General features: G+C 35.4%; 6 protein-coding genes across 10 annotated transcripts in view; 3 read left to right on the top strand and 3 right to left on the bottom strand.

The window, feature by feature from the left end:
- Positions 1-22108, top strand: part of LOC135801266 (uncharacterized) — a 49532-nt gene that overhangs the window by 12167 nt on the left and 15257 nt on the right. For 2 of the 3 annotated variants that reach the window (XM_065314685.1, XM_065314686.1), the window contains 3 exons: positions 7503-7674; positions 7742-8057; positions 8114-8377. The exons of the other annotated variant lie outside the window; for it this stretch is intronic. In XM_065314685.1, coding sequence (XP_065170757.1) covers positions 7514-7674; positions 7742-8057; positions 8114-8362 — 726 coding nt within the window. In that variant the 5' untranslated portion in view covers positions 7503-7513 and the 3' untranslated portion in view covers positions 8363-8377. Of the gene's footprint in view, positions 1-7502; positions 7675-7741; positions 8058-8113; positions 8378-22108 lie in introns of those variants that run through there. 3 annotated transcript variants of the gene reach the window in all.
- On the top strand, positions 8485-9480 carry LOC135801269 (MICOS complex subunit MIC13 homolog QIL1-like). Its single transcript, XM_065314691.1, has 3 exons — positions 8485-8622; positions 8872-9028; positions 9089-9480. Exons 1-3 carry the CDS (start codon positions 8615-8617, stop codon positions 9329-9331), a joined length of 408 nt encoding a protein of 135 aa, XP_065170763.1. The 5' UTR covers positions 8485-8614; the 3' UTR covers positions 9332-9480.
- On the bottom strand, positions 9599-10760 carry Pex11c (Peroxin 11c). 2 transcript variants are annotated; one of them, XM_065314688.1, is made up of 5 exons: positions 10665-10760; positions 10445-10546; positions 10215-10391; positions 9909-10156; positions 9599-9839 (listed from the first exon to the last, which is right to left on the bottom strand). In XM_065314688.1, exons 2-5 carry the CDS (start codon positions 10514-10516, stop codon positions 9635-9637), a joined length of 702 nt encoding a protein of 233 aa, XP_065170760.1. In that variant the 5' UTR covers positions 10517-10546; positions 10665-10760; the 3' UTR covers positions 9599-9634. The 2 variants fall into 2 exon arrangements, with proteins under 2 accessions (XP_065170760.1, XP_065170759.1); XM_065314687.1 differs by having other exon boundaries at positions 10445-10673.
- dgt6 (dim gamma-tubulin 6) lies at positions 10767-12200 on the bottom strand. 2 transcript variants are annotated; one of them, XM_065314678.1, is made up of 2 exons: positions 12063-12200; positions 10767-11971 (listed from the first exon to the last, which is right to left on the bottom strand). In XM_065314678.1, the coding sequence occupies exon 2, from the start codon at positions 11969-11971 to the stop codon at positions 10838-10840; it is 1134 nt and encodes a 377-aa protein (XP_065170750.1). In that variant the 5' UTR covers positions 12063-12200; the 3' UTR covers positions 10767-10837. The 2 variants fall into 2 exon arrangements, with proteins under 2 accessions (XP_065170750.1, XP_065170749.1); XM_065314677.1 differs by having other exon boundaries at positions 12043-12194.
- On the top strand, positions 12313-14586 carry LOC135800401 (FAST kinase domain-containing protein 4). Its single transcript, XM_065313627.1, is given in 6 exon segments — positions 12313-12423; positions 12483-12774; positions 12777-13075; positions 13190-13457; positions 13518-14082; positions 14139-14586. Coding segments are annotated over 5 exon segments (1608 nt in total). The 5' UTR covers positions 12313-12423; positions 12483-12509; the 3' UTR covers positions 14350-14586.
- Positions 14553-18287, bottom strand: egg (SET domain bifurcated histone lysine methyltransferase eggless). Its single transcript, XM_065313626.1, has 6 exons — positions 18083-18287; positions 17602-18009; positions 15916-17526; positions 15468-15847; positions 14893-15414; positions 14553-14834 (listed from the first exon to the last, which is right to left on the bottom strand). Exons 1-6 carry the CDS (start codon positions 18177-18179, stop codon positions 14628-14630), a joined length of 3225 nt encoding a protein of 1074 aa, XP_065169698.1. The 5' UTR covers positions 18180-18287; the 3' UTR covers positions 14553-14627.

Genomic DNA, 22108 nt, shown 5'->3' with positions numbered 1-22108 from the left:
CAATATTTTCGCGAGCAAACCCAAAAAAATACAAACATTTCACGAGAAAGGATGACAAAATCACCCTTCTATGCAAATTTTCGCGGGTTCTAGGTCGAATTTCTGCAACAAACAAAGACAACTCGACGAAGATTTTAATTCCGCATCTTTATACGCTGCTCTGAAGTTATTAAGCCGCTAAGGTCGCGTGCAAACCCGAAAAAATACAAACATTTCACGAGGTAAGCTGAAATAATCACCTTTTTATGCCATTTTTCGCGAGTTACACGTCGAATTCCTGCAAGAAACAAATACAACCCGACGGAGAATTTAATTCAGCATCCTTAGACGGCGCGTTGAAATTTATAAGCCGCTAAAGTCGCGTACAAACCCGAAAAAATAAAAACATGTCACGAGAAAGGATGAAATAATCACCCTTTTATGCAAATTTTCGCTGGATACAAGTCGAATTCCTGCAACAAACAAATACAACCCGACGGAGAATTGAATTCTGCATATCTAGACGCCGCGCTGAATTTACTACGCCGCCTAAACCGCGTGCAAACCCGAAAAAGCATTTAACGATAAATTGTAAAAAATCACCCGTTTATGCCGGGTTCATACGGTGCCTTGAACACGAGTCACTTCTAGCGCAACCTTCATGCAGTGCCCTAAACACAACTTCTACCGCTAGCCTCGTACGGTGCCCTGAATTGAGTCACTTCTACCGCTGCCCTCGTACGGTGCCCTGAATGGGAGTCACTTCTACCGCTAGCCTCATACAGTGCCCTGAATCGAGTCACTTCTACCGTCACCCCCTACGGTGCCCTGAACACGAGTCGCCACTCTACTACGGTACACCGAATGAAACTCAACTATACAATTGTAATAAATTGCAATATTAAACTAAAAAAACAAAGAAAAAACAACATTCTTAATTTTATATTCAAGTCAATAAATAAAGGGAAGGGCGGGAAGGGGTGTCATTATTTATTTTATTCTAATCGCTATCGGAACTCGAAGGCCATTACTAAAACAGAAAAGAGAACAATAGATATAACATTTTGTCCTACTCTAGCGCAATAAAAATAATAATCTATCTATCGCTTCCTATAATTTATATAAGTCAAAATTAAGAACATACCACAGGTATTGTCACGAATGCATATTGAAACTATATGGCCACTTGCGACATTAGTTAACATAAAAATAAAAATTAAAACAAAAATTTCACGATTTAGTAATTCTTTAATCACACAGCAAAAAAATGGTTGTTTGTAAAGTAGGTTTACGATCGAGATGTTTACGTGATAACGTCTTATTGGTGATATAAGTTTTTTTTGTTGCAATTGTTGTAACACTTCACTTGCACTTCACATTTTGTTTCACTGGTAAATATTCAACGAAAACTTAACCGCACGAGAAAATCTCCATTCGTTTGTATGCCGCTAGAGTGAGAGAGACGGAAGATCGGTCCACTCACTCGAACGCTATGCCTGCCTCCGCTCGTGTGGATTCCGCGTGTCAAGTTTCACGGAATGACTGGCAGCGCTCGAGATGAGACGGGAGATCGGTCCGTCTCTCTCTCTCGTTATACCTGCGATTGGCCTCGTGACAAGTTTCTGAACATGTCACCCGACTAAAACGATTTTAAGGACGTTATCACGTCAAAAACAATCTGAGCTCTTTTTAGTTTTAAGTTACTTTCACCAACACGGTGGGTCATCCCAATGAGGAATAATCAACATGGTGGCGATTCAAAACCGGCGAGACAATAAACACGCAAATAGTAAATAACAGTAGTCTACTATAGTCGCAAGTCAAAATTAAATAGTCGATTGATGATTGATTATAATGCAAATTTAGAAAGCAGAAGTCCGAAAAACAGTACGAATTGTGAGAAATACGTCTCAACTAAAGAAAGACCGGCACGAAACTAGCTGCAATCCTCTGCACTCTTGCCGCAGCCGAGCAAGCAACGCCGCGACACTTTATGATAAGAAAGCAAGAGCTGCACAAAGCCGACGCGTCGAGGGCCTAAACTATGATGCGGCAACATGCGGTGTGAGGAGATGGCAGCGACACACGGGAATGCGATAAGAAAGTCTAAGTTGTGTTCAAAACAAACACAATTCTCGTGACGAATGTCCACATTTGCTGATAAATGTAGAAATACACAATACAAGTCTACTTTACGATTTTATTTCATGCTAGTGCCATTATGAATGATACACGTAGTAGTCCCATATTTTAGATTAAGTATTGAAATTAATGATAAATTAAAATTCGATTTATGTAATTCAAAATTATTATGCTGAAGGTTTGCCCGATTTTTCATCAAATATTTAAGTATGTTAGAATTACGAAATGTTGTTTCGGTTTTACTAGTTTTATTCAATAATACAGAGCGATCGGATCTTAATTGTGAACAGTTTACAACGAATGCCGGAGCACGAGTCTGTGTTATTTCTTAGGAGACCAGTGTTGCCAACCCCAGCATAGAGCTAAACTGTAGATATTCTAAAAAACTGTAGAAAACTGTAAATATCAAATTAAAATACGTAAATTTATAATTAACAAATTTACAAATTAATAAAGACGTAAGCTTAGGTTGCTTTTGTATTTTTCTCCAGTTTATTTGGTGCTTTGACGAATTTTTGTGTCGTATCAATTCTTGAATTCCGCATTTACGATCACAGTCGCATGCAGAGCAGTAAAAATATGTGTTACCTTTTTTACTTTTTGCGAGCCATCCACTAAACTTTTCATCGTTGAGCCAAGAGTCAATAAATTTTTGCTCGTATCTCACTGCTTTCTTCTTTCTTGCTGGGGATTTGTCAACATCTGACTCACTATCACTACTACAGTTTTGCATAATCGTAACTTTTTGCTCAACTCATAACGTAAAACGAACAACAAAGAACGACTGTTCACTACTAACGCCATCTATTAAATCGATTGATGACTATTACCTCAGGTTCGATGATAGTAGGTTTTACTGAAGCTGAATTAGTGCACGGACTACTAAGTAGCAAATAAAATAGGTGGCGCTAGAATCATAAGCAAAAAACTGTAGATTACGTATCCTAAACTAAAAACTGAGAGAATTTCCAAAAAACTGTAGATCTACAGTTAAAACTGTAGGGTTGGCTACACTGTAGGAGACGCATGCCCAGCGACGCAAGTCGCTGACATAAACAGAAAACCCCCATCAGTGATGTGACTCCATATCCACTGGGTGTTCTGCATGTTGCTGGTGCATGGTCATATACGCAACCTTACAAGTATATAATATATATATATAATATATATAATTTTACAAAGATAAGAAGAACAAAAACTTCAAATTTCCATTCTTAACTTTTTACAGTTTGGTAACATTGCAGAAAAATAATAAAACGTAGAACTAAACTGAACTCCAGATACACGGCAAACTCTTTCCAAAAATAATAAAATTATTTTACTTACCAGTTATGACGGTAAATCAAAGACATGAAGGTATGTACGGAAATAAATGAGAAACAAAACATTAGTTACAGCAGTTCGTGACATGTTGAAATGAATCTGAGTTCCGTCGTTTTAAAATTAAAATTCCGTTTATTCGCATAATAATGATAGGAATGACGATAAAAATGATTTTACAAGTCAATTATTTACTTATTTACGTTCACAATACATCGCCGGCCGTCGGCCGACGGCAACGGACTCGCGAACACGTGAATAAACTAAACACGCAAAATTTGGAATAACGAAGATTACACACGCGATAAATAGCTGGTAAACGATCAAACACTAATTATGTGGAATGTGTGCTAAGCGTTATCGCACCGATGCAACAAAACAAACACACTCGCAGAATTATTTTTAGTTAAACCTGCATTGTTGCGCCATCTGAGAACCCATTCAAGTACCTCGCAAAAATACAAAGTGTTTCAAGCAGAGTGGCACATGTGTAGCAGTGTTGAATTGTTTATGAGTCAGTGAGTGGTCACGCACTTAGGAAAATGTTCATGCGCCACCCAAACTATATGAGAGAAATGAGAATTAATTGCGCTAGAGTTTAGTATATTTGCCTAGGATACGCAAACAATATTTTCGCGAGCAAACCCAAAAAATACAAACATTTCACGAGAAAGGATGACAAAATCACCCTTTTATGCAAATTTTCGCGGGTTCTAGGTCGAATTTCTGCGACAAACAAAGACAACTCGACGAAGATTTTAATTCAGCATTTTAGACGCTGCTCTGAAGTTATTAAGCCGCTAAGGTCGCGTGCAAACCCAAAAAATACAAACATTTCACGAGGTAAGCTGAAATAATCACCTTTTATGCCATTTTTCGCGAGTTACACGTCGAATTTCTGCAAGAAACAAATACAACCCGACGGAGAATTTAATTCAGCATCCTTAGACGGCGCGTTGAAATTTATAAGCCGCTAAAGTCGCGTACAAACCCGAAAAAATAAAAACATTTCCCGAGAAAGGATGAAATAATCACCCTTTTATGCAATTTTCGCTGGATACAAGTCGAATTCCTGCAACAAACAAATACGACCCGGCGGAGAATTTAATTCTGCATTTCTAGACGCCGCGCTGAATTTACTACGCGGCCTAAACCGCGTGCAAAACCATAAAAGCATTTAACGAAAAATTGTAAAAATCACCCGTTTATGCCGGGTTCATACGGTGCCTTGAACACGAGTCACTTCTACCGCTACCTTCATGCGGTGCCCTAAACACAACTTCTACCGCTAGCCTCGTACGGTGCCCTGAATCGAGTCACTTTACCGCCACTCTGCTATGGTACACCGAATGAAACTCAACTATACAATTGTAATAAATTGCAATATTAAACTAAAAAAACAAAGAAAAAACAACATTCTTAATTTTATATTCAAGTCAATAAACTTAAATTTAACCATCTGGTCTCACAAAGAATGTAAATGTTCGTCGCGGTTAAATATAATGCAACACCACGCTGGATTTTAATTATTATGTGATTCTAAATTATACTTTTCTTATCTAGAAGAGACTCAGTTTCAGGAGAAACTTGTAGAATTAAAAAAGTAATTCACTAAAAGGTAATTCATAATCACATAAAAATAAATTATTATAAAATTAAACACAAAATATTATTCAGGAATTTATTGACTAATCAAAGATAATGATACTAAATGGCATTTTTTTTTCGAGGCTTTTCGATAAAAAGAAATATCTTTTAAACTAAAAGCGCTAGCGGCCAGCTGATTGCAAATTATGAAAGTTTGGAAAATTCTCTATGAGATAACACAAGAAAATAATTAAAATTCGGGCGTAAAGGTTGGGAAATCGTGTTTAAATATGAAATAAAGATCGCATTTTTATTTTTTATGAGTTTTTTTCGTTCGCGAGTACCTATATCCCGTACTCTTATTAGTACTATTATTAGGAAGAGACGGAAATTATTAATCTACGGATAATTCTCTACGGGAATAAAGCAAAGTATTAAAATTGTGCCTGCTGTGCCTCAGCAAAATCGCGACATTTCATGATAAGACTACCTGCTGCCCGAACGCGTAAAGCCGGCGCACGCGACTTTGTGCACAAATTGCAATAGCGATCTAAACTAAACTCGAACACCAGCAGAGAGAGAGACGTAAGAAGAATGCAACGACAACACACTGCAATTTCGGGCGTTGCTATTCGCACAGCAATAAAAAAGTGTAAACAAACCCAATTCTCGCGTCGAATGCCCACGTTTGCTGATAAATATCCAAATAAACAATACAAGTCTATTTTTCGATGTTTAGTTCATGTTAATGCCATCTATAATTGATACAAGTAGTAGTCCCACAATTTAGATTACTTATTAAAACTAATGATGAATTAAAATTCAATTCACGTAATTCAAAATTATTATGCTGAATGATTTCCCGATTTTAAATAAAAATTTAAGTGCTATATAAATTTTACACAGATAAGAAGTTGAGGAATATAGCTTATTGATTCTTGTTCAAATAAAATGTCAATTCATTTTCCTTCAGAAAGAACTCTGTCATTTGGTATCATTGCAGAAAAACATTAAAACGTAGAACTAAACTGAAATCTAAGTACACGGCAAACTCTTTCTATAAATAATAAAATTATTTTACTTACCAGTTATGCAAAACCGTAAATCGAAGACATGTTGATAGATACTGAAATAAATGAGAAACAAAACATTAGTAACAGCATTTTATGCCATATTGAAATGAATCTGAGTTCCGGAACCCAGTTTTTACTTTAAATTTTTTTTATTCACATAATAATGATAGGAATGTCAATATTTACTATGTAGCATATTAGTCCATAATCATCTGCTGATGATATAAATGCTTTTCACAAGTCAATTAATTATTGGCATTCACAAAACATCGCCGGCCGTCGCCCGACGGCAACGAAGTCACAAACACGTAAATACACTAAACACACAAAATACAGAATTACGAAGATTACACACGCGTTAAATAGCTGATAAAAGATGAAACACGTTTATTAACACTAACTATCACCGACGATCAGGAAATATAACGCGATTTACCGAACTACTATGAAAGAATAACACAAGCCGAAAGTGTGGAATGTGTGCTCGCCGTTATCGCACCGATGCAGCAAAACACTCGCTGAAATATTTTTAGTCAAACCTGCACTGTCGCGCCATCTGAGGACTCTTTCTAGTACCTCTAATAAGTACAAAGTGTTTCAAACAGTGTGGCGCGCATGTGTTGCAGTGTGGATATGTTTATGAGTCAGTGAGGTGTCACGCACTTAGATGGTAGCGTCCATGTGACACACTTACGGGAAAGTGTGCGTGCACTACCTTGTCTAAATGAGTAGCAGTTTTATACAGAAATGCAATAAGTCAAATCTAAATGAGGCGTAATGTTCAAATTTAAATCTGCGTTTTACAAGTATGATTCCAATATTAAATCATAAATCATATTGTATCAGCGTTTCTCTTATAAAAATTAAATACATCCTGATAGAAAATGTATGCATCTTTAGGCCCTGCGCTCAGGATTGTACAACTCTGCGTTTGCATTAACCGCCCCCATGTGTTTCAACGACAACACTCGGGAATTTCATGCGTTGCATTCCACGCAACGGAAGCGAGAAGAAAGTAAATTGTGATCGAAACAAACACAATTTCCGTGCCGGTTTCCCACGTTTGCCGATTAATATAGAAATAATCATTACAATTCCATTTTATGATTTTTAGTTCATGCTAGTGCCATCTCTGAATGATACAGGTAGGAGTCGCGGAATTTAGATTATTAAAATTAATCAATATATAATAAATAAATAAATATTGTCATTTATCACGAACAAATGGTGCTTTATCTGAAAGATAACATTAGTGCAATGAGATAACCATTTAAGATATCTCAAATGCGCTTGATTCTATTTTTTTAGAAGCACACATTATTTAACAACATTTTAAAATGTACTCTAAAACCATTCATTTGATATGTCTTGCATTTTGTGCTGCATTAACAATTTGTACAGTTTGTGATGCTATGGAAAATAAAATATTTGAAGATGAAGTAATGCAAATGTTTAATTGCACACGTGAAGTTTTGGATGAAGGTCTGCCGGAACTAGGATTACCATCTTTAAAGGATATAGAAATTCCACTTATAACCATAGATTTAAAAGATCTTGAAATTCCTGGAGCGTCGTAAGTGAACATCTGAGTTGAAAAGTGTTATAAATTATATCTCAATGTATTATTGTTTTTGTTATAGTGGTTTTATTATCCTGAACAACACTGTAATTTCCGGTCTTACAAATTTGGAGCTATCTGACCTGAAAATTAATCCTATTATTATTGGAGGACTTGGCATTTCAATAAAAGCCAAACTTACATTATCATTATTTGTGATTGCTACTGAATACATGGGGGAGTTTACCATAAATAATTATGACATTTTTGGAAATGGACAACTTCGACATGTAATGCAAAATTTGGTAATAAATCTGCAAACGGAAATCATGTTTCATAATGTGCGCAGCGTTTATTTGGCTAAGTTTAGAGCAGTTCCCAATGTAGAGGATATTAAGGTAAAAATAACACTTTGTGAGCTTTAACGTTTTTTATAATTCATATTGACTTTCAGTTGGAAATAAGTGGATTCTTCAATGACGAAGAACAAAGTGCATTGTTGTCGCAACTCGTAGAAGAAGAAGCTTCAAGTTGGGTAAATGGTAAATCACAAGATATTGCTGATGTTATTGAAGAATTTGTACTTAATTTGGGAAACATTGATATCGTTTCCACAACTTTATTAAATGAATATCCTAATATTAATGATATTATTAACGCCATTTTAAAAAATGTTCTTTTAACTAAATACAAACATTTTTAAATGTGTTATTGATTATTCTGTGTATAGTATCTAAAATACAAACAATTAAATAATAATTTCAATACATAATAATATAGATTACAATAAAATTAAATTGTTTAATCATGAAAATAAAAAACTGCTTTTAATTCATTTCATGATTAGCTACTTGTCAGGTGGTGGGGCAACCTGTTAACCTAAACGTCGTCCCCGTTTTCACAACAGAAACTATTCCAACATCTAGTCATCTAAAACTAAATTTTCGCAAGCAAAATGATCAAGTAAGTGGCATTCAAACAAAGCTTCTAACTGTGTCGGTTTATAATATCAAAATTGCATCTCAAAACTGCCTTTTTCTGCTTTAAATCAAACTTTCACAATGGTTTCGAGGATGAGACTTATTTCATACAGTGTTATGCAACTAAGATCTGGACTCACAAGACGCCGACGTCGTATTTTAGCGATATTGTCTACCTTCTAATGTTTTAAAAAGAATTACACATAAAATTTGATGTATTGTAAAATTTTAGGTTTGGCATTAAAGTTGGGATAGCAGCAGGAACATGTTACTATCTTTCCGAAGAAGGTATCTGGAGGGAGAGTGAGCAGTCAATTAAAGCATATGATAAATTAACTGCAACTATGTCACCTTATGTTAAAGAAGTCACTTCACAAATCCCTGTTGAGGTATCTTCTATATCAGGTTTTATTATTCATGTAACATTTAAATAATGTTTGAAATTTTAGTTTCCTCATTTACCAAATTCTGAAAGAGTATCTTTTGTTGCTAAACACTACTGGAATCAAGGTGTTATGGCAACATTTGATTTTGCACAAAATCTCCCTGAGCATGTTGCTAATTTGGGGTGTAAAACAATGCGAATGATTAATGATAACCCAGAATTGAAGAAATTTGTTGACTCATTTAAAGCACCTGCCACTCCTGCAATTGAAGATGTGAAGGATGCAGCTAAGAAGAGTACAAAATAGCAAAACAATGCCATAAAATGAGGTAGAGATGCTAATTTATCAATCACAAGAGTCTAGTGCATTGAATCCTGCTGTTTATGGGGTATTATTTGATCTGTGTATTTGGATGTTAAATTGAGTAAAATTAATAAACGTTTACGACCGCAGAACGAACTATTTTATACGCTAACTCATTTTTATATTTTTATCAGTTTAAGCAAGAGAAAGCAGTAAAATAAAATAAGTATGGATGGTAATGGTTTTTAAATATTTACAAATGCTTGTAAATTATAATTTTGGCTATGTGTAGTTATATTATATAAATTACATTTGACGCTTGGCAAAGAGTTGATATAACCCTAGGAATGAAGACGTCGTGGCAACAAGACCAACCTGCCATGTATTTAATTTTTCACCCCATAAATACCCCTTTGGCAAGGTGTTGACAGCATGTACCAAATCCAAGGTAAGTCTGATACATGTCAACACTTCAAACTTCTGTTTACTTAAAAGGCGATCCAATGCATCACTAAAAACCAAACAGTGCAAAATCCATTCATTGTCCATTCATCATACACACCATATTAATTGTACTTACACTGTATTACCAGTGGTAGCTTGACATTTTTTATGTTTTTGCAACAATAACACATATCTAACATTGCTCATCAATGAAAGATAAATAGAGGCTACCCAAAACACAGAACTAGCTGTGTCCCATTTACTGCCATTGTTACCATCAATCAATTTATGCTCCAACAGCCAACTCATCTTCTCCACTGGGTAATAAATCTGATCAATTATATTTGTGATCACACCCAAGGAAGCCATCATTGTGTCAGGCTCCTGAATTCAAAACAGACAATTATTACTGAAGATTATGCTATAAACTATAAACAAATACATTGTGCCCAAGTCCATACTCAATGTTATACTTCAACATTGGTAAATCATCAAGTAGTCTCAAAACAGCTCTGGTTCCAGACATTTGTGAGCTGAAAGCCAACATTCTTTGACCAAACTTTGGGTTCGAGGTGAGTCCTCCAATCAGCTTGGCACTATAACATAAAGTCCTTAGCACCTGTATGAATGTTTCTTCGTTAGTAGGTAAGATTTACGGATGGTGATATTTACCTTATCGCGACCTTTGTACGTGTCTAACACGTCGCAGATTTCGTTGAGGGCGAACATCGTTGCTTTTCCCATGTTTATGACTAAAATTCCTGGGTTTTCAACCTAAACATTACATTAACATATACTAAACTGTCGGTACACGTCGTCGACTAGAATTGGCATTTCTCACAAAACCACTTTCTAAAATATTCACTTTTACTAACAAGTCGTTTACACTTACGTTATATTATATCTATGAGTATATACATGAGATATAAAATGAACTGTATCATTGTTTCAAGGTTATCTAGTATGTTCAGTATCCACTTCCAAAACATTTAAATTTAGCATAATATAAACAAATTTATCAAATATCTAGTTGTAAACATTTAAAATACAATGAATATGTTAAAATTAAGTATTAATAATTATTTTAGGAAAAAACTGATTGGTATTTGGCGTGTTTTGTGGTGTAATTTGATTATCCTGCATTGTTTTGGAGAAATCTTCAGTGTTTTGACAGTTCCTCTTCAAATCTTGCAAGAATAACTGTTGCCTCTCTTCTAAAAGTGGACAATTTTGCAATAAAGCATCATATTGCTTCAATAGTCTTCTAATAATCTCCATTTTGTTATCCACCATTGATCTATCAATTCGTCGAACATCGTAAATGGAAGCAGCGCAAAATTTATTGAACTTTTCAAAGTGTTTCAATAAACTTATAGGTTTATCAGATTCCAGGAAGCATTCATTATTCTTAAAGTAATTGAATAGTGTATTGCAATGTTTGAACTTTTCATGAATTTGTAAAACTTCAGCTGAGTCTGTTTCAATGGCATCAAGATCATCATCATTAATATCAGCACTTTTTGCTTCTGATTGCAAATGCTCTAATGTCATCTGCATTTGTACAATATTTTTCTTGCTTTCAACAATTTTTTGTGTGATCAGCTTGGCTTGTTTTTCATATTCAAGCATTTTCTGATTATGCTCCATTACTTTTTGTAAAGTTTCCTGCTCTGTGACATATAATAATTTATTAACATGAGTAATAACATCACCAATATGCTCTTTAGATTCTGAACTACAGTTCACTGTAGGTAGCAGAGGAAAATTTATGCAATCTTCTCTTTTGATTGCTTCTGTCACAACTAGTTGAGTGATATCAAGCATTAGGTTGACAAATTTAAGGCCACCTGGATTTATCAATTGTGATGCAACAATTGTGGGAATCTCATAATTAGGGTAAATAGTTTTTAATTCATTGATGTAAGTCATTACTTCCTTTCTGAATTGTGCCTCCATTTTGATGTCAAGAATGGGCCAGTTTGAGATCTTCTTTTTGATGATTGCTGGATTGAGTATTTTGAATAAATAATAAATAACATGTTGGAATGCTGCTTTGTTGTTTTTTACAAACATATCTGGCTTACAGACCGAATCGAAAGCCTCAGTTGTTGGGTATAAATGTTTTAGAAGTACCATGTAATTGAATAATTGCATGTGTGTTCTTTGGTCAATAGATTTTTGCTCTTGAATAGCACTCATCTAAAATAGTTCCAGAATAATTAAGAAAGAGTTATTGTAATAATATTATTATAGAATATCAAATATCATACGTTTTTAATTCAATTTTTACCGTAAAATATTAATCAAACTGCTTATAACCGTTAACCAATTTTTGATTCTTCAATGACGCGACTGTCAAGGGCATTGAGAACCATTTAAATATATTTTATTTTTAGATTATTGTGTTTGTCTAAAATATCTATTATTATTATCATTATTTAAAATATGCAATAAATAAACAATATTTATTCTATAAAACTTTTTAAATTTGATTGCTAATATTTGAAAATCCTGATTTTGTCAACTTTGACAACATAACCCGTCAGATTTTGTAAGGTTACGTCCATGTTATGCCACAGAAGTTCACATTTTCGGCATACTTCACAAAATTTAATATTAAATAGTTAAACAATAAAGAATTAAACTATCAAGTACGTGCAAGGTATTTTTAATTGTCATTGACAATTTCAATGTAACAATTGTTTTCCAGCGTGGACAGTCGTCAACCTATCAAAAAATGTTCAATTTTACTAGAGCAATAGTCAGACATACAAAAAACAACATAGGGAAATACACCCTTACAAGACTTAACAACTACTCGTCAGCGCCGGTTTCCGCTGAACTAAAGCCTCCGATTAATGAGGCTCAACCCAGCATTGTGAAGACAAAAATCATCCGCAGTTCTAATAGTATTGTAGCTGCTGCATTTGCATCTCTTACAAATGAAAATCCACCTGTCAGTGAGATAAAAACGCCGTTTACGGACGATCGCATTGATAATGCAAAAGTATTGACGAGCTATTGTCGATTTCCGCAGATGGCGCCGGAATATCCAGGCGACATGCCTTGAAAGTTGTGTCCATTTTAGCCACATGGTCATCAACTGGCAAAGTGAAGTTGATTGACTTTGAATCTGATGCTAGGTTCATCCGGCTGTGTAAGGTGCTCACCAAGAATGCTAGTTACAAGAAGGCACCAGCAATTACTAATAGGAATGAAGATTTGTCTATGATTATGAATGTGGCTGCTGATGATGAGGCTGCAAAGTTGGTTGCCTCTATTACTCTGCCACAAATGGTTAAAGTAAGTTTTTACTATTATTCATAGCAAAAAGAATGCACACACATCTTTGGTTGCAAATTGTTTAAAATTTTTTGTTTAAATTTCTTCTTGTACACTTGGAATTTTATTTTCCAGGTGATGCAAACATTAGCAGTGAAAAAACGTCGTTCAACGATGCTGCTGCGTTCATTATCATTCAACATAACAAAAAATCCTAGTAAACTGGACCTGAAACAATCCGCCGATTTATTGTACAGCATGTGCATATTGAATTTCCCAGATCAAAATCTGCTGGAAAAAATCTCCACGGATATCCTCCAAGGATTCAGCGCAGGCGTCAAAAAGAGTTCGGTGATTGGTTCAATCATTACAAGTTTAGGCATATTGAAATACAAAGACACAAGTAGGTTTCATGTCAATGTGTTGTTAATATTACTTGTTATTAACTATATTTATCATATAGGTGGAATGTTAGATGCACTTTGCAGTTGGATGTTGGATAATCATGCGACTTGTCGTTCACAAGACCTTTTCGCGTTGTTTTTGACACTTGGCGTACTTAATTATCAACCCACAAACGCCGAATCACTCTTTGAAAAAGTCCAGCCACAGTTGTCACAAGCAGAAGCATCGAAACCGAACATTTGGCTTGATTACGTGTGGTCGCTGGTTGTGTTGAATCGAGCAAACAAAGAACACATAGACAGTGTACTGCAAAAAGATTTCATAGAGAAGTGCGATAGCATTCCGGGGAGAATTAAATTGTTGCATGTGAATGCCGCTAGTAAGGGCGATAAGTTACCAGCTGACAGTGACATCTTTTCGACAGTTATCACACGAACAAAAGAAAAGGAAGAGATGGTTAACTCTGTGTTAGACACGTTGAAAAACCTGATGAAGAGTGAGACTTACATTAAGAGTAATGTCGATAACAATATGGGCTTTTTTATTGACGCGGAATGTATAATCGACAAAAAGTGCTTACCGGTCGCAAGTGATAAATATTCAGCAGAAGCTGGTCATGTTAAGTAAGTTATTAATTAATTATTTTTTTGATTTCTTACCAAAATATGATATTTTTCAGAGTGGCGATAATGGTGCAAGATTATCACGATATGTGCAGAGGACGAGTGGAACCAATCGGTACGGTTGTGCTCCAACATCGTCTCCTCGAACAACTCGGTTACAAAGTCATCCAAGTCCCGTACTTTGAATACCGCGTCCGTGATAAACTCATCCATCGAGTGCAACTCATTGAATCGAAGCTGAAGGCGATAGTGGCGCCATCAACGTAACTAGCCCATTCTCGTAGTTTTGCAACGAGGTAACAGAACTCCAAACAATTGTTGCTATACCGCTATATATGTACAAACACTATTTAAGTTACCGAAGTTAAGACCAGAGACGTAAGAGAGGTGAGTCTATGTAGTTAAATTTTGTTAAGAAAATGAAGATGTGCGATGGAGAAAAAAAACTGAAGTATGTATGCAACTTAAAATACTTACACGATCGGTTTATAATTTAAAAGCAAATATCGTACACTTATTTGTGACTCGTTAAGAGATTCCTAGCGTTAAAGCAGGCGACCTTTACATTCGGAACTGCCGCAGTTGCAGTACAACACTTTGTCTTCCACGCTGCCCACATCGTAGTTATAGTTCCACGTTAATTCTGTTCCTGCGCGTATAAACTGCATCGCGAAGAATGACACCCAGGGGAAGCGAAGGTCATGCGTGTCGACAAACACGTTTTGTACGAAGACATTAGGCGAACATGAATGCTAAAAATAATTAATATAATAATATTTAATGAATAGCATGAAGAAAAATAGAACTTACGTTTAAAAATCGTCCTAGGTTGCCGGTAGATTTCGCATCCATAATGTATACATTCTCGTCTTTTCCAAAAAGTGTGCGTACTGATGGATATTTTGAGGTGGGCGCCTGCATGTCGCCGTCTGGGTTAAATCCACCGGGTTCGCGTGTTGTAGGCTGTTCGTCTGCCTCTTCATCACTGTTGTTGAACGAATCCTCGCCGAGTTTTTTGTAATTTATTTCGACATCGCGCTTGCGCAGTCTGCTTCGAATTGAACCTTCTTCGTGCACCGATGACGCAGGTTGTTCTGCGCCTGCGCCGGGGGTTGTAGCAGGTGTAGTTGATTCAGGTACAGTCGTGTTATTTTGTTCTGATTTTTCTTCAGTTTTCTTTGCAGTCTTTTTCGTCTCTGTTACCTGTGGTGTTTTTTCTTCACCACCTTCGTCACTTTCATATGCGTCCGCTTCATAATCGTCCTTCGCCATTTCGACGATTTCAATAAAATCTAATTCAGCGTAATATTCATCTCCACAAGTTTGCCCACCCTAAACAAATTTAACATTAATTCACATCAAATTATTGCAAATATTCTACGTACTTCATTGGCCATTTGGTCAGTAAGTAAACATCCAGCGTAAATACAAATAAAAGAACCTCGTGGAATGTCATTAAGACATCGTATGCCCCATCCACGATTATTACTTGTCAAGAACACCTGCAACTTATGCTGGAGTGGATTTTGCACTACTCTATTAAGACAGGTCTTTCTGCATCGACACCGTGAGTTACACTCATAGATGCCCGTCAATAATGGATTTAATAATCGCCGATAAACGTATCCCACATCTTCTGGTGCCTTGTGTAAGAATTTCGCGCCCTCTTGCGTGAGTTTCCAGCACGCACATTTTGACTTGTCCCAACAATCGTCCGTACAATCACAGCAGGTTAAAAATTCCGGATCCAAATTTAAGTTTACACCTTAAAATACAAAAGTTGATTAAATTAAGTAAAAATAAGTTAAAATAAGTTATATTATTATTACTAACCTTCTGACGGTGTTCTTTGAGTGGAATAGTTGACAAAGTCGCAAACTTTATTATCGACATAATTGACAACCGGAAGTTGTACTTGTTCCAAACCTTCGGAGAGATCTTTATTAAGGCAGGCATCCGGTTCGAGGATAAATTCAGCTAGACATCTCACCGCAGGATCAAAATCGAAAAGATCCACAGTCAATTCACTATTTGTAATTCGTAAATATTTATGTAACTCCTCCATGTTTCTTGTAGTTCGTCCACAGGGTGTTTTATACAAAATGAAAGGCCGCCGATGTTTCGCTTTATAAAGCATGCGATAAAAACCACAAAGCAATGGTTTCGCCAATGGTCCATATCCTTTCAACCGATTCAACGGCGTGATTTGTTTAAGACACGCCGCTTTACAGTTGTGCGGTTCATACAAATAAAACGAGTACGGTTTGCGTGGAGTGTAATAAACGATTTTCCCCGGTGGTGGCCGCTCGTGTTGTACCGGCGGACGCGAGTGCGCATGACCAGTACTCGAACTCGAAGGCCTAGTGCTTTTCTTTGCCACCGCACGGCTGCCTGGCTTCCCAACGGGTTCCTGTGAGATGAAGACCACATCATTGTCATCGCACACCGAACTGTATTCGACATACGGCGCTCCTGTCAAATTAGAAAGTCGATTTCTTGCTCTTGGATATTTATGTTTCAAGTTCTGACGATTATTAGCCGCTTGTTCTTCTTGATACATGGTTTTCAATCGTCTCGACCCGCGATAAATCCATTCTGTGCGTTTTAAACTCGAAAAATACATCTGCACCAATGAACAATCAACTTCTTTGACTGTAGTCTCAAACCATTTACCCTTATATTCCGTGCGGACCTTTTGATACTTCAAAAATTTCACCATCGACCGATTTGGATACTCAGTCAGGTATTTCTTAATAAACGGACGAGATTCCTGATACACATCCTCCCAGACGTCTTTAGAAGATTCATAAATCATGAATACCTCACGATGATGCACGTATAACGCGTAACCATCATCGAAAAAGATTAAATATCTATACTTATTAAACGCGCATGGGAATTCACCCACAATACCCGGGTAATACACTTTTAGGCGATTACTGTGCGGCACAGAGTTACTTTCGTCAAAAAGTGCTATTACCCTGGTGCCTATTTCTAATAATATAGGCAGCGTTTCGGAATATGCGATGTTTCTACCCTCGACGAAACGACGCTGTTCACGCGAACCCAAATCACGCACGACTTGATACATGTAAGTGCGTATGTGAATATCGTTGATTTTCGAACCAGGCGGGATGATATTCTCAAGACGTACCTTCATCCAGGAGGTGAGATCAGTCCGTCGACTATAGTAAAATTCACCGATGATAAGCGGTGGTTTAACGGCGGTGCCGCGCATTGGAAGGTCAATCGGTGGGTGAATGGTTTGTACATTGACTGTTTCCACATCATCTTCAGTTTCTTCGGTTTCCATTTGGGGAATATCTAGTATGAGTTCGCTTAACTCGCTTTGGTGCGGGCGCATTGCGTTTGTTAAACTGTAGAGGATTTGATCAAATTGTTTGCGGACATCTTTAATGTCATTTTGTAATTGTACTGTGGATTCTATAAAATTTCAACCGAAATCGCGTTAAATTTAGTTAAAAAGTGAATTTATATGCAAGATATTGTTATATTTACCATTGGACTCTTTGACTTTTGTCTTTATTTCATCCAATGTTCTCTTCATGGTGTTCTCCACATCATATTTGATCATACTCTCTTCCATTACTTCAGCAAAGTGTTCTTCCAAGTAGCTGATTGCTTTCTCATCTAAGTTTTTATCCTCATAGCCTTCTTCTTCATCTGAATCCAATGCAACCACCTCACAGAAGTCAGGATAGTCTAGTGTAAGTAAACTTTTGCCCTGTTCTATGGCTTTACTGATATCAAAGAAGTGGTTTGTTGCAATATCATAGCATGCTTGACAAACTTTTTGCCCTTTCGCTTTGCCTTTGATTTGATAGTAAGTTAGACAGTATGCTGGTGGTTCTACTGGATCAAAACCACTCTTGCAGTAGTAATTGATGCAGTTTCTTTTTGTTTTCTCTTAAATATATATTAAATAAGTTAATATTTTATTTTATTTCTACTTTAGGATATTTTTGTAGGTTATATTTACCGGCGTTATCAACATCCATTTCGTCATCGTCCAAGACGATGACTTCGTTAGGTTTTTTCGCATCTGCGATATTCTCCTCTTGCTGTAGTTCACTCATGGTTATTAATCTCGCATTATTACGTTTTTTATTATTAGTTTAGTGGATGCTTTTGAACATCCGAAATTACTCCGTGAGCGAAAGAAACAAAAGTGGTGCTGGCATCAATGCGGATTAATTTGGAACTTCTGCCAAATAAATTTTAAGGTTTTTTATTAATTTAAATTAATTTATAATTTAATAAACTACTTAATAATTAAATTAAATAAATTTAATGTATAATCATATTTTATTTTTATTTGTATGGATTCTGTTAATAATTTTAGTTAATGTAATACAATGTAAACTACAACTAAACATAGGCAACTTTTAATGCGTTGAAAAGTTGCCACTGGTTGCAGTTGCAGCACATTTTTGTTTGATTTTCAACCAGATAACGCGATTTGGAACAAGTCTACGTAATTAACAAAAAGTAAATTAACGCAATGAGTTCTCAAGAACCTCGTCCAATTTTGAAACGAAGTAATCCTAACTTTCAAGATGAGTGCAAACAGATTGCAAGTGGTGAGTACATGTTTAACCTAAATATATTTTCATTGTGTTCTGAACTTCAATTAGAAATTAAAAAGGATAATTATCAAATAAGGGCATAAAACAAACATGTTAACAATACACTATACGATAGAATCCACGTTGTAACTAACAATATAAATATGATACTTTATATAGAACAGTTATAGACAAATAAAAGCCTTTTTTTTAATTCAAAATAATGTTTTATGAAGGACTTATTAATTGGTAAAGCTAAACATTTTAGATTTGGCATCACATAAAACCACAATGTTAGAAGTGGTTATGCAGCTAGAACCTTACTTCTCCAGTAAGGAAATAGATGATAGAGAAGAAGGTGTGCATGTTTTGTCAACCATACTTGAATTAATTCCAATTACATCTCTATGGCAAGAAGAAATTGGTCAATTTTGTCTTTTTTATAAAGGAAGATTGAATGATCATTACAAGGTACCTTTCACATTTATTTTCCATAAAAAATAGGGATTAAATCATGCTAAATCATTCCTAGGTGATTCCTGCTCTTCTAAATGGTATTTTAGCATTATCCAAATATGATAAACCAATGAAAAATCATGGATTCAGCGAGATTCTCACAACCATGTTCCAGACAGTGTCTTGTCAAGCCCTACAAAATGCCGAGAGGTTGAAAATTTTTCATATTTTTCGTAATATGCTACGAAATCAAACAGCAGGTAATTAAAACAAGAAAACCAACACCTAGTAACATATAGTAATGTTATTTTTGTGTAGAATTGTTAGATTTAGGCCCAGATTTTGTCTACGGCGTTATTGCTGCAATTGATGGTGAGCGAGATCCACGGAATCTCATCTTCCTCTTTGAATGGCTGCCCGAGTTTATTAACACTGTGAAATTAGGACATTTAGTTGAAGAAATGTTCGAAATTATTTCGTCTTACTTTCCTGTTGACTTCAGAGTTCCTGCAGCGGAAGCAAACGTACGTTTTATACAAATTTCTTTCTTTTATCAAGTTTAAATGTAATTATTTTAGGGTATAAGTCGCGATGCGTTAGCCGAGGCTCTAAAACCTTGTTTATGCGCCACAAATGACTTTGCCGAGCAGGCTATTGAACTAGCCATTGAAAAACTTGATTCAGACTTGCAAATTGCCAAACATGACTCTCTACAACTTCTGGTAAGTTATTAATTATTATTCTTTTAAAATTCGGTAATAAAATTTTTATTCATTAGCATTTTGGTTGTAAAAAATTTACAAACGACGTTTACATAAAATATAAAACAGGTATTTGGTCAGCACTCCAAAAAGAACTTTTAAAATTCCCGTCGCAAGAGCTTGAAACATTATTACTTTCGACTATAACCGAAATATCTCGTAAAATAAGCACAGATCACACACATTTTGTGGATATTTTCGATAAAGTTCTCGAAACAAACGTTGGTAATATCAATGTTATCGAAAAATTCTTCAATCCAACCTGTAAACTCTTCCTGGCGATGAGCAGAGCCAACGCCATCTGTGCGAATAGAATTCTACAAAATGTTCAACCACGTTTTATTAACTTATTCAACATCACATCAACTAAAGAGCATAAAATACTAATTCTAAGAATTCTAATCGAATTTATTAAAGTTGGTGATGAGTACAACGCCAATACATCCGGAATTCCACAATTTCTTATGACATTGTTACTTCAACAAGATGAAGAATTACGAGCGTTAAGCTTAGAAGCGATTTGTTATATACAATCAGAATTTGAAGAAATCAAGTTGATGTTACTTGAACAATGGGGAAAATTATTAATTGAACCAATTAATGTGCAATTACAATCAAAGTTTCATCAATGTATTACACATTATGCAACCAAATGCACTCAAGAGATTGTTTTATTAATCGAGAGTCTTCCAAATGTAAATTTCCAGTGCCTAATGGAAAATTTAAGTGTTTTAAGTTCAATTGAACCATTTATTGGACAGTTTTTGAAGTTACAATTGAATTACTTCGATGTTCAACCAAAAATTTGCTTGAAAACCCTAAATTCAGCTTTAAAACTTCATAAAAACAATGAAATATTATACAAGAGTGTAGATGCATCTAATATAATAGAATCTAAATTATTATGTTGGCAATTGTATAAAAATAATGAAAATATTGATGAAAGTGATTTGCTGAATGTAATGGACATATTAATGCATATAATGGGCAGTTATACAGTTGAACAACAATCTGTGGTTGTAGAAAAACATTTGTTGACTGCTTTGGAACAGTTTCAATATGACAATACGAAAGTTTACTTTGTTAGTGGATTAATGACTAATTTGTATTTGGATAATCTACGTGATTATGGAATATTATACAAATTATTTGAGATGAGTTGTGGGGACATCTAGTTGCAGTACAACTATTGGCGAATTTGATTAATAAGTTGCCTGAGGATGTGATTTCATCAGTTATTGAACGTTTTGAGAGCGATTTAATGCAGCAAGTTGAAAATGCGTATTTTGGAAATGTTGTCGTGTGGGTAACGAAAGCATTATTTATGCGCGGACATAACGACAGGAAGAAATGGATACAAATAGTGAGTATTAAACTGAAAAGCATTAGTTTTTGGTTACGCTTGCAGCGAAAACTAGAAAAGTTGGGTTATGTACAGATGTCAAAGTTATTATGCATTTTTAGTTTGTACAATATTTAAATCATCCCGATGTGCTTTCTAAAGGCATGAAAATCATAATGAGCGATGATTGTCCGCCATTTTCTTCATCCAGCCATTGTCGTCGACGTTTACTCTACAAACAAGACTTTTTCCTTGAAATGTGTCAGTTATTAGATGCTGATGATTCCATAAACAACGAGAAATGCATTTTGGCGTTCGGTGCTCTTGCTCAGGAAGTACCAATGGTTATTTTGAAGATGAACTTTGAAAAGGTAAACATTTTAACTACTTAATTAAATTATTTCACTTTTATTTACTTTTATTTTTAGTTTATAAGATTAATTATGCTGTGCCTTGACAATCACAAAGATGCAACCGGACCCATCACAATCATGGAAAGTATCCAACATTTAATTGAAACAGGTGATGCGCTGAGTGAACAATACTTGGATGACTTCATTGTTCGATTGGTAAACCAAGCTCGATTCAGTGTTTCAATGAAAGTCCGTATGGTGGCGCTGCGCTGTGTGCGTTTGTATATTAATGAAAAAATACCTATGCACAAGTTAATTAAGCACAAAGCTTACGTTACTCAGGAATTGGGGCATTGCGTGGGTGATAAGAAGCGACTTGTGCGGAAAGAGGCTGCGGAAGCAAGATTAAAGTGGTTCTTATTGGGTGCACCAATATAATATCCAAAAATTAATAAAAATAAAGAAAAAATGTATCAATGAAGAAAATATTAGATGACATTTACTGTAAAAATGTTTATTGTAGTTTTA

This window comes from Atheta coriaria, unplaced genomic scaffold, assembly GCF_025399875.1.
Source record: "Atheta coriaria isolate IRGN ID8LTWV9N9 unplaced genomic scaffold, Caltech_Dcor_3.1 hic_scaffold_10_pilon, whole genome shotgun sequence".
Classification (NCBI taxonomy): domain Eukaryota; kingdom Metazoa; phylum Arthropoda; class Insecta; order Coleoptera; family Staphylinidae; genus Dalotia; species Dalotia coriaria.
This window is presented reverse-complemented; position numbering and strand designations above follow the sequence as displayed.

What these genes read in the sequence shown, in the direction of transcription:
- LOC135801269 (XM_065314691.1), top strand. An exon ending in CTTCACAAATCCCTGTTGAG is followed by an intron (nt 9,029 to 9,088) that starts GTATCTTCTATA and finishes TTGAAATTTTAG; the next exon opens with TTTCCTCATTTACCAAATTC.
- Pex11c (XM_065314688.1), bottom strand. Translation starts at nt 10,516, where the DNA reads ATGGGAAAAGCAACGATGTTCGCCCTCAACGAAATCTGCGACGTGTTA. An exon ending in AGTATGGACTTGGGCACAAT is followed by an intron (nt 10,157 to 10,214) that starts GTATTTGTTTAT and finishes TTTTGAATTCAG; the next exon opens with GAGCCTGACACAATGATGGC. An exon ending in GCTACCACTGGTAATACAGT is followed by an intron (nt 9,840 to 9,908) that starts GTAAGTACAATT and finishes TTTGGTTTTTAG; the next exon opens with TGATGCATTGGATCGCCTTT.
- dgt6 (XM_065314678.1), bottom strand. Translation starts at nt 11,971, where the DNA reads ATGAGTGCTATTCAAGAGCAAAAATCTATTGACCAAAGAACACACATG.
- egg (XM_065313626.1), bottom strand. Translation starts at nt 18,179, where the DNA reads ATGAGTGAACTACAGCAAGAGGAGAATATCGCAGATGCGAAAAAACCT. An exon ending in CTGACCAAATGGCCAATGAA is followed by an intron (nt 15,415 to 15,467) that starts GTACGTAGAATA and finishes AAATTTGTTTAG; the next exon opens with GGTGGGCAAACTTGTGGAGA. An exon ending in ACCTAGGACGATTTTTAAAC is followed by an intron (nt 14,835 to 14,892) that starts GTAAGTTCTATT and finishes AATTATTTTTAG; the next exon opens with CATTCATGTTCGCCTAATGT.